The 14502-nt window shown below is 56.1% G+C and overlaps 2 protein-coding genes across 2 annotated transcripts in view; both read left to right on the forward strand.

The window, feature by feature from the left end:
* The window catches only part of CFAP61 (cilia and flagella associated protein 61), a 116070-nt gene extending 102428 nt beyond the window's left edge, over positions 1-13642 (forward strand). The window contains 4 exon segments of the mRNA XM_037405413.1: positions 1667-1694; positions 1696-1758; positions 4374-4539; positions 12652-13642. Of these exon segments, the coding sequence (XP_037261310.1) occupies positions 1667-1694; positions 1696-1758; positions 4374-4539; positions 12652-12932 (538 nt within the window). The 3' untranslated portion in view covers positions 12933-13642.
* Positions 5971-7472, forward strand: INSM1 (INSM transcriptional repressor 1). Its single transcript, XM_037405412.1, is given in 2 exon segments — positions 5971-6886; positions 6888-7472. Coding segments are annotated over 2 exon segments (1275 nt in total). The 5' UTR covers positions 5971-6079; the 3' UTR covers positions 7356-7472.
* Positions 13643-14502: the final 860 nt, after the last annotated feature.

Consider the following 14502-nt stretch of genomic DNA (forward strand, 5'->3'; position numbering starts at 1 on the left):
GTGTCTTCAATTACCTTAATGTATTCTTGTATAACACCCCCCTTTTTGCTGCTTTGCTATCTAATATCATGATTGAGTTAAAGGTTTTTGTTGGGTGGCGTTTTTCTTCTGAAATGGAAGGCTTTTTTTTAAATGTGTGGGGAATATCCTGTTCTTCTCTAGCTCTCTGCACATGTTATAGGTATATAAAAGTTAAAGTTAAAGCTGAGCTCATCTTTTCTAACATTTCCTGTCCAAATGAATAGGTAGTGTCAGTCATGGTAACATGCTACCAGAGACTTCTAGGCTGGGCAGCGCTTACTGTAGCAAGAACACGGTTATTTGTAGTGGTGTCTATAAATATTTATACTATGAACATATCTATCTATGAACAGAGAGACTGTGCTGGCCACTGTGCAAATCCAGGAGAGGCAGCCCCAGCCAGCCTGTGATACAAAGAGAAACGCAGATGAAGGGGCTCAGTGGGAAGGCGGAGGGGAGCTTATGATGGGATGAGCATGTGAAAAACCAGCGAAGTTCTGCCAGATGCATAAACTGTTATTAGTTGTGCAGGGGACTGGTGAAAGATGAAGTTTAATTCAAAGAGTGGGAGGGGGAAACCCTGCCATTTGACCTTAATGAAGAAAAAAATCTGCAAAAAGAAAACTGCAGGTTAGTTTTCTGCAGACGGGTACGTCAGAATTATTAAACTTGTGTAGCACCTTTTAAGTTGCTTTATTCAGATGGTCATTTAAAGACCATGCAACTGAATCAAGTGATAGCATACATGTACTCCTGACAACAGTGCCAAGCGTGCTGCTGCCATTCCAAAGATGGAAACATTGGTTGCAGCCATGCAAATGCACCCGTCTTAAAAGTTCCTGGGTGACCCTGCTGACATCTGTTCATTCATTACTGGGATGAACATGGTGCACCTCCTGACTCCAGTCAGCACTAACAAGAATTACACACAGAGCATCTCACTGAAGCAGTAAAAATTATTTTTCATTACAGAGAAAAGAGAAATAAATCACAGGTTTGTAATCTAGCTGCCTCCGGTTATATTTACAGCCTTGAGGTTCTACATCGAGTCATGTCCTCTCCATCTTGTTACTCCTTTTTCACAGAAGAATGCTGCCATAGATGCTGTCACTGAAAGAAAAAGTTACAAGAGCTTCCTCCTAGAATAGGTTCAATTTAGCTTCAGCGTACTAGTGCAAAGAACATATTGCAACACCGTGGTGGCCTGTTTTTCTGGCCTTTATTAATCCAGAAACCTTAATAATGAACAACATTTGTGTCATTGTCTACACAAATTTAATTTGTTTATGCAGCAGTTCAGTTAATCCTGCAATCTGCTTTTCTCAAATGAGGACAGATAATGGAGACACCGTTCTTTACAGGTCTTCAGGCTTTTAAATTCTGATAAAATCAGGATTCTTCACTGGGTCTTGCCACAGCTCTGAATTAAGCCACTTTAAATGTAATTACTGAGCTGCGTGGTACATCAGGAACATCCATTAAAAGAATGGATTGACCATGCTGTTACAGGAGGCATGTTATGAACAAACGATCAGATGGGGGTCCAAACTGGTAATTTATAAAGGCAAAAAATAGCAGGATAAATACTGTATTAGTGGTTAATGAGAAGTTCCAAGATAACTAAATTTCTCTTCTTTTTAACCAGCTACTTCAGGGAACCTTGGTCCATGGGACCTCTATCATGATCGGTTTATTGATCGCAAGAAGGAGCTGCGCCAAACCCTGATGTCAGAGCAGGTAAGAAAAATGACTGGCGAGTACATTTTTATTATTTAGGTAATTTGTTAGTGTTGTTCATTTCATTTTCTTCTCCATCTTTCTCCTAAAGCTTTACGTTCAGTTAGCTATTTCCTCTGGAAACCTGAGCAGATCCTATAGCCCTTAGCTGGGTGGTTCACCAGCACAAGCATATTGTCAGTTCCCTTATTGGGCGTATTTTAAAATTTGCCATATAACTTTACATTGCTTGTTTTCCTTCACAGCATTTTTGCATTACACGTGCAGTTTAGTACAAGTACCCAGCAGAATCCAGAGGCTTTATTGTTCAGTTATCCCTTGTTTTATTAATGTTACTTATACAAACACACTTCGGGCCATCTTAAACCTGTCTCAGCTGAGCCTGTGAGAAGTAGATTTTCCAACATCTACCCATAGGGAATGGCTTTTCTAGCTGAAAGAGTGAAAGCAACTGGCTTTTCAGTGCTAAGTGGATTTCCTGAGCAAGGATGAAATTAAAATGGTTGCTAATGCTGTTTACAGCTTTGGCCTTAGTACCGTAGTCAGAGGCATAAAGTCTCAGCAGCCTGCAACTTCATCTGCTCAAAATCCAAAGCCCACCGTGCTCCACAAAAGAACTGCTAACTGCAAATGGTTCCAAACAACCCCAAGAACTGCCCTCCCCTACCCCCTGATGAATTTCTGGCTGATCTCTCAAACGTAGCTTGCGGTCTGGATCTTGGTACTTCCGACCTGCAACTTGGGACCCAGTTTGCCTTCTTTCTCCTCATGCTGCTTTTGCTTTTGTTTAACGCAATGGAATTCCGTGCCATGGCAATATTGTTTGACTATTCACTTGCAACAGTTTTTAACTGTGGCAGCAAACAATCAGAATCGACTGTAAATGGAGGCAGGGTGACAAAAGGACGGGATGTTGTGTGGACTGTAGCACACCCATTTCCATGGCCCAAACTGGTGCCCTGTTGTGGGTCACAGCTGTAGCCGCACAAACGCTCGACCCCCGCCTCCTCCCAGAAGGGCTAGATGCAATTTTCCTCCTATTGTCATGATACAGAAAGCTCCTCAGTGCGGTTTTACTTTAGATTCTCTTGGAAGACATCTATAAAAGGACACAAAATGAAATTCTGGTGCAGAATGGGAGGCCTGATGGAAGTGTTTTCTCTTGCCGTCACACAGCCACATTTCGCATGCTGTTAAAATGTGAACATCCTCAGAGAAAGGGGAATTGGTGTCCCACAAATTAGAGGCTCGCTTGCCTTACCCTTTTCTTGTTGCCGTTGTCCTGCCACACACAAATAGTCTCACTGAACAGACTGAAAGCATCTCTGTGAGTCAGAACTGCTTACATGAACAAAGATGACGGCATCTGCATCTGAATGCAGATTTGTTTTGTATTTTTATTTGGATTTTCTTCACGGTGATTCTAACTGTATTTACTAAGTGTCACGTTTATGCTTTCCTTGGGTGTTCCTTCTGGGCACATTGCCAAACACATAGCAGGTACTATGCACTTAGTGGAATGTATCTTAAATGCCCTGGGATTGGTTCTTATTTCTATATGGAGCGAGAGACCTGCTGTCTTTGCTTCCTGTTGCTCATATTCCAGGCTCGCTTCAGCACACAGATAAACTAGTAATGAAATGTAAAAAATGAGGGAACAATACACCTTTTGAAAGAGATGTTTAAAAACTGTGAGTGCAAATACGCAGAAGTCAGACATTTCTGGTTACCGTTTCCACAGAAACTGGCAATGGTCTCATGCATTTAGGGATAGTATTTATGGAAATGGTCACTACTAGTAAGAAAGATATGCCTAGAAAAGCCCGTTGCAGCTGGGCCAGGGACTGCGTCTTCAGCCTGCACATTGAAATTGGCATCCTGATGCAGCAGCCGATGTAGGCATGACTCTTGCACAGGATGCTCTTGTCCATTGCTGAAAGCTGAGCTACGGCGCGGGGAATGTTTACCCTTTCACAGGCTCACAAACATGTGTTTATTTCAACATGCAGCGCTCCAGCAATGCAAACATGCAGATGGCGGGGCTGGGTTTTTGCACCTACATCAGCTGTTGGAGTACGACAGCAAGCGGGGAGTACGACAGCAAGCAGAGGGCACACGTGCAGCACGAGATGCTCTAGAAAAGGCACTTGTCCTCAATAAAAAATAATGGTCTAAATCTCACATTGCAGCTGGGGTTGCTCTGAGGCGGCCCTTTAAAGCAGCCATAAGTTAGGTGGGGCGGGGGGCTCCGGTGCACGCTCGGAGCCTGCCCCAGACCGGCGAGGTCTTGCAGTTCCGCGCAAATGCTGCATCGGCGGCCGCTGACTGTGTGGGTAACTGCGGGAGGGACAAGCAACCGAGGCGGTGCCGGCGGAGTGGGGAGCTGCCCGAGCTGGTGGCCGCGCCTGCCTTGCCTTCCCCGGGTCGGGGAGAGGTTCCCCGCCGGAGCTCCCCTGGCCACGGGCTGGGCTCGGTGCCACCGGTGCGAGCCCCTCCGCCACGCGTCTCACACCCGACACAACTTCCCCCCCCCCCCGCCGGTTTCGGTCCCTGCCGCTACACGTGCCGTCTTCGGTGCGCGTCCCGGGCCGGCGTCTGACGGATCTGCCTTGCAGGTGCCCGGGCTGCCCCCCGCCGCCGAGCCGCCCCCGGAGGACCGGGCGGAGCAGAGCCCCTGTCCGCCGCCGCTCCGGGAGCCCGTCCTGCGCTTCCTGCGCCGCCACCGCGCCCGCCTGCCCGCCTACGCCCCGGCCAGCGGCCCCGGAGCCCCGCCGACGGCAGGTGAGGCAGCGCGGGGCCCGCTCGCGTGAGGCGGCGCCGGGCTGAACGGGTCCGGGGGGGCCGTTGTGCGCCCCGACGGGGCGGGGGCAGCGTCACCCTGGGTTCGCAGCCCCGGTGAGGAACGGGCGGGGTCTCGGTGTGCAGCCCCGGTGGGGAACCGGGAGGTCTCGGTGTGCGCCTGGATGGGGGCAAGGAGGGGGTCTCGGTGCGCAGCCCCGACGGAGGGGCGGCGGCGCGTGCCCGGCGGGTCCGCAGCTGTATGCTAATGCCCGGCGGGCCGCCCCGCCCCGCGGCACGCCTGTCCCACCGGGCGGGCGAGGGGGCTGCGCGGCCAGGGCGGCCCCCCACAGCCCCCCCCGCGGCCCGGCCCGGCTCGCTGACGAAGCGCGCGGCAAAGCGGCGGCCCCCGGTGCGGGCGATCCCCCCCCCCCCCTCCCCTTTGTGCCGCCCGCCGGGAGGGTCGCGCAGCTTTATGCTAATGAGGCGCACAAAGGCGGCGAGCGGGGCCGCGCGGGGGGGCCGCGGTGGCGGGACCGGCGCTCGCTCGCGTGCCGCCCGCGTGCCCCGCCGCCCCCCACAAAGGCGCCCGGGGCCGCGCGGGGGAGGGGGTACCCCGTCGCCGGCCGGCTGCTCGCAGCGGGGGGCGCCCCGCTTCCCCCCCGCCCCGCCACCACCTGCGACGCGCGGAGCGGCCCGGCACCCCCCCCCCCCCAGCCCCGCCGGGCGCCCCGCGCCGCAGACAAAGGGTTAAGGGGGAGCGGGGCCGCGGCCCGGTGCTCGCCCCGCCGCGCTGCCCGGGGACCGGCCGCGGCACCGGTGCCGCCGCCCCCTGGCGCATCGGGGAGCGCTCGCCCTCGCGTCCCACTGCGGGCCGGCGGCGACCGGCGGCCCCGCACACAGCCCGCTTCGCCGTGCGGCCGCCGTGCCGGCGCTTCGGACGGAGCCCCGCCGGCCGAGCCCCCGGGCCGGCCCCCGCGGGAGAGCGGGCAGCACGGCCCGGGGCCAGGGGGTGCGCGCGGACCCGCGGCGGGCGCACGGCGTGTAACAGGGCCGCCCGCCGCCCCGGCTTCGTCCTTCCCGCCGGGCCAGAGCCCCGGCTCGGCCTCTGACGCCGGAGCGGGCCGCCCCGGCGCCCTCCCGACGGCACGGCCGCCGCTCCTCGGCCCGCCGCGGCAGCCACTTTGCCAGTCCCCCGGGGCCGGGCCGGGCCGGGCGGCGGGGCCGCGGCGCGCGGGCGGGGGGGGCCGTGGCGGCACACAAAGGCCCGCGCGTGCCGGGCCGGGCGGCGGCGCGGGGCGCGGAGCGTGCGGGAGGCGGGGCCGGGCGTGTGCCGCCGCCGGGGGCCGGGCGGGCGGGGGGCCTCAGGTGCACCCGCTCCGCCCGCCGCCGCCGCCCGCCGCGGCGCCGCTGATTGGCCGGTCCCGCCGCCGCCGGGCCGAACAATGGCCCCGGCCCGCTTAAAGGCGGCGGCGGCCCGCGCCGCGGGGCAGAGCGAGCAGCGTGCGCCGCGGCCAGCCGCCGGCGCGGAGGCGGCGCGAAGATGCCCCGGGGCTTCCTGGTGAAGCGCAGCCGGCGGCCCACCCCAGTCTCCTACCGGGCGCGCTGCTGCCGCGACGCCGCCGGCCCGCCGCTCGCCGCCGCCCCGCCGCCCGCCTGCCCCGCCGCCCCGCCGCCGCGGGACTCGCCGCGGGACTCGCCGCCGGTGCCGTTCGGGACGCCTGATGCCGCCGTGCAGGCGCTGTACAGCCCCACGCGGCCCGTCAGCAGGGACAAGTACCTGGAGCGCGGCTTCAGCCTGGGCTCGCCCGTCTCGGCCGAGTCCTTCCCCGCCCCGGCCGTGCCCGGCACTATGGACCCGCTCCTCTTCGCTCCGGCCGACCTCAAGTTCTGGGCCGCCGCCGGGCCCGCCGAACCGCCCGGCGGAGCCCCCGGCGGAGCCCCCGCACCACCCGCCCCGGCCGCGCCGGCCGCCCCGGGCCGCCCGCCACCCGCCAAGCGCCCGCCGGGCGCCGCCGAGCCCGGCCGGCAGAAGGCTCCGTCGGGCAAGAAGGCGAAGGCGATACGCAAGTTGACCTTCGAGGACGAGGTGACCACGTCGCCCGTGCTGGGGCTGCGCATCAAGGAGGGCCCGGTGGAGGCGCCGGCCAAGGCGCGGGGCGGCTGCGCCCGCCCGCTGGGCGAGTTCATCTGCCAGCTCTGCAAGGAGGAGTACGGGGACCCCTTCGCGCTGGCGCAGCACCGCTGCTCCCGCATCGTGCGGGTGGAGTACCGCTGCCCAGAGTGCGACAAGGTCTTCTCCTGCCCCGCCAACCTGGCCTCCCACCGCCGCTGGCACAAGCCGCGCCCGCCCGCCACCAGAGCGGCCCGAGGCGGGCCGGGCGCCGCCGGAGGAGCCGCCGAAGGAGGCGGGCGGCAGCGGCAGCGAGCGGGACACGCCGAGCCCCGGCGGCGCCTCCGAGGCGGGCTCCGAGGAGGGGCTCTTCGAGTGCCCGCGCTGCGCCAAGCGGTTCCGCCGGCAGGCCTACCTGCGCAAGCACCTGCTGGGCCACCCGGCCCCCGAGCCCGCCGGCGAGGAGCCGCCCGCGCCGCCGCCCGCCGAGTGCCGCCTCTGCCCCGTCTGCGGGGAGACCTTCCCCAGCAAGAGCAGCCAGGAGCGGCACCTCCGCCTGCTGCACGCCGCCCAGGTCTTCCCCTGCAAGTACTGCTCGGCCACCTTCTACAGCTCGCCCGGCCTCACCCGGCACATCAACAAGTGCCACCCCTCCGAGAACAGGCAGGTCATCCTGCTCCAGGTGCCGCTGCGCCCCGCCTGCTAGAGCCGCCCGTGCCTTCCCGGGGCCCGGCCCGGCGCCGGGGCCGCTCCCGCCGGGGCTGCCCGGCCGCGCTGCGGGCTCGCCGCACCATTAGCTTTAATACGGCTTGTGAACTGCTGGAATCTGGCTTTACGTTTCACCTTCCCGGGGTCTCGGTTTGTGTTTTGTTGCTTTGCTTTGCTTCGGTTTCATGGTTGGTTTTGGTTTGGGTTTTCTTCCCCGGTTCGTTTCGTTTTGGTTCGTTCGTTCGTTTCGCGTTTTATGTATCTGTGAACAGATCAAAGCGCTTGAGGAAGAAACGAGAAATTTCCTTTAGTATAGCCACAAATGCCTTGACTCTGCTGTTGATGGTCTCCAGAAAATGCTGTAGAAACTGCCTTAACTGTGACATGCCAACTTTCTGTTTTCGTTTTTCCCTTTTAAGGTAGCTGATGAGTTGACTGTCTGTATATGTTGGTTTGAGTAATTATGTTATTTATTCGTTATTTATTTATATTAATTATGAAGATTGATATTATTTGATCACGGATATTCTAATGCGCCTTTTTTTGTCTCCCCCGCCTGCCATTTCACTGTGCGTTTTAGAGGATCTTTTTTTCTAAAGGGATCTGCTAAAAAGGTTTTAACTTTTATACCTAGAATAACACATGATCTTAACCATTTTATCTTGTGCAACTGACAGCTCTTACTTTTAGATGCAATCTCTTTTTCTACACACATTATTTTCTTAACTGTTAGCTATTTATAGAGTGCTTCGATAGGACTGTTTCAACTGTATAATTATTTACTATTCAAATAAAATATTTTCAAATTCAAGCGTTCCCCTGCTGCCTCCTGCTTCTGCCTGCTGGGCTGGCCCCGGGGGCGGGGTGGGGGGGTGGGATGCTGGGGCAAGGCTCTGGGCTTCGGCTGGCAGGGTGCCGTACTAGCCGCCAGCCTGCTCTGGACCTTTTGATGAGATTAATTAAGGGGGGGTGGGGGGAGAAGAGTAGGGCGAGGTGTGCCTGGTGCTGGGGAAGAAGGCTGCCCCCCCTTCGTGAAGTGAAGCGCTGGGGCCGCTTCCCTGCGCCGCGGGCTGGAGCCTGAGCCTGGCCCCGGGCCTGCCGCTGTCCCCAGGTGCTGCTGCAGGGAATAGTTGCGAGAGACTTTATGGGGACCTTCCCAGGAAAGTGTTGCAGGGAAAACACGAGGAGGGGGAGCACCTTTGAAGGAGAAGTGGAAAACTCAGGGAAATCTTTGTATGTGGGAGGACACGCTATTTACTTGGGTGGCTTTCTCTTGTGCTTGGCACTCTTGATCTGTGGGGTTACGGGGCTCTCGAGGAAAAGCTGCTGTCCTCCTGCAGCTGTCAGTTGTGGAGGCTGGTGTGAAGAAGGCTGAGCTTCTGCTTGCCTTGTTTCAAAGCTAGGGCCCAATCCTGCCTGGTCCCACTCTGCTCTGTGGTGGGATTTCTGCAGTGTCCCTCCGTAATTCCAGGGTTTTGGCCAACCCGGTGTGCTGGGGCTCCTCACTGGAAAGGGGGAGCGTGCCAGTGTGTGAAAAAACCTCACAGGGCAGTGACTGAGGCAGGGGGAAACCAGGGTGCGGAGAGCCCTGGCTCACCCTGTGAGAGGGGTGGCAGATCTGGCCCATGGCAGGGCTCTGTGTAGGACCTACCAGGTCCCAGGAGTGGTTTAAGGAGCAGTTTGGCTTGGGGTCATCGGCCCTGATGTGCGCAGGTGCCCCATGACTTGTGTCTGTAGGTGGGAATTGCACGGGTTTGGTCAAAAAGTAGGTTCTTAGTATTTTTTTGGCAAAAATGGTTACAATGTCAGCATAAGCAGGGAAGATGTATGCTGGGTCAGTGAAACAAACCTCTCTTGCAGGTGCTGCAGCACAGCTGCACAATCTCTCCCTTTACCAGCAGGAGAAGCCACGGAGCCAGCCTCATGGCATGCAGCTCTGCAGTGTGGCAACCCCAAGCGCAAATACCCAGTCACGCACCGGTGTGTTAAGGGCCGAGCGTGGTCTCAGAGGTCTTGGCTTGGGTGTTCTGGCACGGCCTGTCTCGGGGCTGGTAATGCTGCTGAGGCTTTTGCTCACTGAAAGAGGTTTCCAGCCTGTTCTGCCACGTTCACTCACCTAAAGGCTCTCCTCTGAGGGACGGCTGCTTTGCTGTGGGAAAAGCAGGTGACCTTCTGGAACTTCCCGCAGGAAATGTCTGAATGTTTTTTGATAGAGAAAAGCTTCTGGAGAAAGGAAATCTTTCTAGAGAAAGATTTTTTTTCTTTTTCTTCTTCTTGTTCAGTCAGGCTAAAAAGCACCAGAGCCAGTATGCTCCTGCTGCCTTGATTCCTGGGAAAACCAACTTTGTCGTACCAGGAGTACTTCAGGTCTAGGTGAAGCTGTGGGTTTAACTGTAAATTGATAACACTGAAAAAGAGATTGTGGCCTCAACAGTCTGAGAGATAAGTGTGGTTTTGCTTTTGCCAGGTTCCCTGGCCTCGGAAAGTCCCAGGTGCTGGGCTGTCAGAGCCTGGGGTTTCACAGCTGTCGGTGGGCTGGGCAGGACGCTGTCCCTGCTCGTACAGAGCAGGAGCTCCCTGAGGGGAGCTGGCCAATGCACGTGGCTGTCATCTTGGGCCACTGGACACTACTGCTTCCAGACTGGTGTCTGGCACATCCTTCAGAGACTCCCAGAGGCTCCAGCCGTGTCTTCACAGCAGTGCTGAAACTGCTGAAACCTTTGCTCTAAGCCTGTGGCACCAGCAGGCCACAAAACAACTGCTTCATGTTGGTATTGATTTCCCAAGAGTCAAGTGAAGTCATGCCTGTCCCGGTAGGAGTCAGATAAAATCTCTTGGGGGTCAGGAGAATTTCCTGGGTTTGTAGAGAGCTGTCAGGGTAGCCATCAGCACCCACGCTTCTGCATCTTCTGCTGACGGGAACATACATGGCAGCAGAGAATGTGGTTAGCAGAGGCTCGCATTCTTGTGTCTTGGGCAGGAGTAAGGAGGGGTGACACGGGAGTGCTTTAGAAACTGGGCTCCGTTCACAAACACCCTGTAAGCAAGGGGAGTTGTTCTTGGAGTCACCGGGCTACAGCAGCCTTGGCACAGAATGCTGCTGGGCCATCCACGCCGCATCTCTCCTTGCATGGCTGCACCGCTGCAGGGCTTTGGGGAAATGAGTATCGGAGTCAGTACGAGTGTGAGGCACCAGCTGCTTGAGGGATTTGACGGGGAGCGATCAGCGTCACTGTCCGTGTCTCTTGCAGCTCTGGCAGTGAAGGGTATCGTGCTGCCACCACTCAGGGCAAGCCTCCTTCGGGCAGCGTTTTGGGGAGGGATCTGTCCCTGCCCCGCACCAGCTTGCCCCAGCGTGCTCCTCCCCGGTGCTGTCCCACCGCCCGGGCCCTGGCACAGGGCTGCAGCCCGGCCCTCCTCTGCCTCCACCTCTGTGCCCGTCAGACCCTCAAGCCACTTTTAGCTCGGTGGACGCACTGAGAGCTGAGCAGCATGACAGAACCCAGACCTCGACTAGCGCTGCTTGCAGCAGCTTCTGGGAATGCAGGTGTTGCCTTTTTGGTGCCATGTTCTCACCATCCGGCAGCACAGGCTGGCCAGCGCTGTGCAAACAAAGCCTCCTGCTGTCAGCTAACAAATCAATTTGCTGATGACTCTCAGTGCATCCAGCAGGAACAGGTTTGGGCCCCACGGAAAATGCTGATGCTACCCCAAATGTGATACGATTTCCAATACTGGGAGGCAGTTGGCGTGCAGGTAGAGAGGCTGCTCACTCTTTGTGCGCTTGGGCAGAGATGTTTACCCAGTTTGCAGACCGCTGGAGCCTTCCTTCTCACCTCTCTGAGCACACAAAGAGCTGAACACATGGTCTGAAACGGATTGTTTGCAAACTGAAAGGAGCCAGGGAGATTAATTACAGGAACCTGCAGGGTCCTAAAAAATGCAGCTCAGAAACCATCACTGAACCGCGGGTGCGGGGCTGGCGAGAGGCTGGGAAGAGCTTTTCCTCTTGGCGATGTCAGTGCCAAGTGCTGCTGCTAGCAGAGGAACAGTGTCTCTGATGCCGCTTCTTGAGTGTAGGTTTTTAACAGTCTTTGGTATCAACAGCATGGTCACTGGCAGCTGTCAGTGCAGTAGGTGCCTTGCTTGGGTGACTCGCTGAGACACAGCTGGGCATGGCCAAAGGTTTTGGGGCGCGTGGCTGTGTGGCAGGAGGGAGCCTGGCCTTGCTCTGCATCTTCTGGTTTGTGTCATGGGCTGGCAGTGGGGCTTTTGCTTTGGGTGTCAGGCCTCTTTCCCATGCAAACCTGTTCAGAAACCTGTGTCGCCTTTCATGAGCTGGTGGCTGGGAGAGTGGCTCAAGTTGCTGCAAGCGTTTCTGCCCGTCCGTCCCTGGCGGGGCATGCAGTGCCATGATGCAGAGTGCTATGGGGTGCTGCAGCGTGCCGTGGGGTGATGCAGGGTGCCATGGGGTGATGTGGAGTGCCACAGGGTGATGTGACATACTATGGGGTGATTGCAGAGGGATGTGGGGTGCCACACGGTGCCACATGGTGATGCAGGATGGTGTGGGGTGCCGCAGGGTGGTGGTATCAGCATGTCTTCTGCCCTGTTGCCCGCCTGTGAGGGTGCTGGGTCCTGGCAGGCATTTCGGGCCAGTGCGGCTACTGCTGCAGCTGCGTGGCAGGGCGAGCTACCTGGGGCAGCCAGGCATCACCCTGTGGTGGAGGAGCAGGGTGCCTGGGCTGCCTGCATTTTGTGCATTGCACTCAAACATCCCAAATCCTTCCATGCAGATAAAAAGCCTCATTACAGCTTTTAATGGTATTAATTAAATTTAGTTTACAGTCCACATAACAGAGGTCTGCTTCGTGGAAACATCTGATATGTTAATCGGAGAGATGGCCAGGCCAGGCGTGGCCTTTCATTGCGCAGGGCTGTCCGGCCGATACAGGCTGCAGGGCAGGGCACTGCCGAGCTGTTTTGAAAAGAAAATCTTACTCAGTCAGAGGGCACGGCTGAAAAGATACCTAATGCCTAGCAAAGGCACAAACACTCGGGCTGATATTCTGGCCCCAGCTTCTGGTTTCGCTGCTCTCATCAGTGCGGGGCTGGCTGGAGTGGGGTGGCACGGCTGGGGCAGCGCCAGTGGCATGGGGACATCTCGCAGTACGTCCTCCCAGTGTGGCGGCCTGGGCGTTGTTTTTAACAGCCATCCGCCCGCTCCCATTACATCACCAGTTGCTTTTGGGAAAGAGTCACTATTTTCAAATAATACTGACCTCTCCTTGCAGCCGTGAAGGCAAGGGAGCGTAAGGGCCAGGCGGGTCCCCACGTGCCTCCCGCACCTCGCCCCAGCCTGGGCTCACCGCGGGTTTGGGCCAGCGGCACTCGGCACACCTTCCCCCGGGCGGTGGGGACACCGAGGCACCGCAGCCGTGCCAGCCTGCCCGTGCTGCGGCAGGACGGCGGGGGCGATGCCCACCCGCACCACTGCTGTGCCCCGGCTGCCGCCCTGCGTGCTGATGTGACAGCCCCTTCCGTGTCACGGGCAGGTGTCGCAGCGACGGGCTGAGAGAAAACGGAGGGGAATTCCATACGGACGCATGGCGCGCTGGCCCACAGGGCTGGCTTTTAGTTGCACACACGAAATACAGAACTTATAATGTGTAATAAATTATAATCCTACATACAGCAAATATATAAATTACAGTCCTTTTATATCAGTATATTTTATATACATTATAAGTATACTTCATAGTATGTAGTACAGTGTATGATATATTACACATAAGACATCATATCGGTGTATAATATGCGATACCTCATATAATCTTATAAATTATATAGTGTCTGTTATATGGTCCATATTAAATGCATTGTATACAATATATTACATATGCATTATATATCATTGATACATTATCAGTATTCATGTAGTGAAATAATACTTACAGAATCTTTTATTAGCTTTGTGGCCGTAATTTGTATACTATGGAGTACAGAGTGTGCGGTATCTAATGCACTCTTGTGTAGTACATGTATACAGGCAGATCTAGGTTTTTGTATAGGTGCGCATATGTATGTGTACCTATGTATATAATACATACATGTTTAGCATGGGCTGTAATCTATAGTATTATACACTGTATTGTACATTGTGGATTGAAGATGCTATGATGTATATTATAGATGCATTATGCAATATATAGTATCATGTGTTACATATTCATTATATAATCAATTACATAGATTATTCATACGTTGCTGAGATGATTTATTTAATTTTCTTATATAATTTTAAAAATAAAAATATACTGTATATATATTATGTCTACAACATTACAGTGTATAATACTATAAACTCTATACTAGGTATGCGTCCATATGTATATATACCTATACTATGTATAAATAATATATAGTATTTGTGTCACCTGTAACCCGTACTTTTATAATCTTAATAAATGTTATGAGTATTTTAAACCAATATTAATGTATGAATAATATACAATATATTATGTAGTGCATATATAATATACTGTACATTGTATAATGTATATCAGTTATGTGCATTATATAATCAATAGAGTATATTGTGTCTGTTATGCTTATTATAGTATTATAATATACATTATGTCCATGTATAATGCCTCTAATCTATACTATACCTACTATATATGGTGAGGCATAATGTAACACACGGGCCGTACGAGGCGGTGCCGGGTGCGGGCGGTGCGTTCCCAGCACCGTGTACCGGGTTGTGCGCGCCGGGGGGCGGGGGCGGCCCCGGGGGCTCGTGCTCGTTTCATTCCGGTTTGTTGTGCGCTTTTGGCGTCAGGGCGCCTGCGGCCGTCCCGTCCCGTCCCGTCCCGTCCCGTCCCGTCCCGTCCCGTCCCGTCCCGCTGCGGCCACCGGCCGGCGGCGCGGGCACCCCCGGGCCGGGGGGGAGGGGCAGGGGCACTCCGCGCTCCCGGCTTGCGGCTGTGGGGCAGGGACCAGGGGGGTTGGCTGAGCCCCCCGCCCCTGCCCCAGCCCCTGCCCCAGCCCCAGCCTTGCCCGGCCCCTGCCCCTGCCCTGCCCGGCCCGGCCCGGCCCGGCCCGCCTGGGGCCGCCCCGCCCGGGTCACGCCGGCTGGGGGCCGG

This window comes from Falco rusticolus, chromosome 12, assembly GCF_015220075.1.
Source record: "Falco rusticolus isolate bFalRus1 chromosome 12, bFalRus1.pri, whole genome shotgun sequence".
NCBI lineage: Eukaryota > Metazoa > Chordata > Aves > Falconiformes > Falconidae > Falco > Falco rusticolus.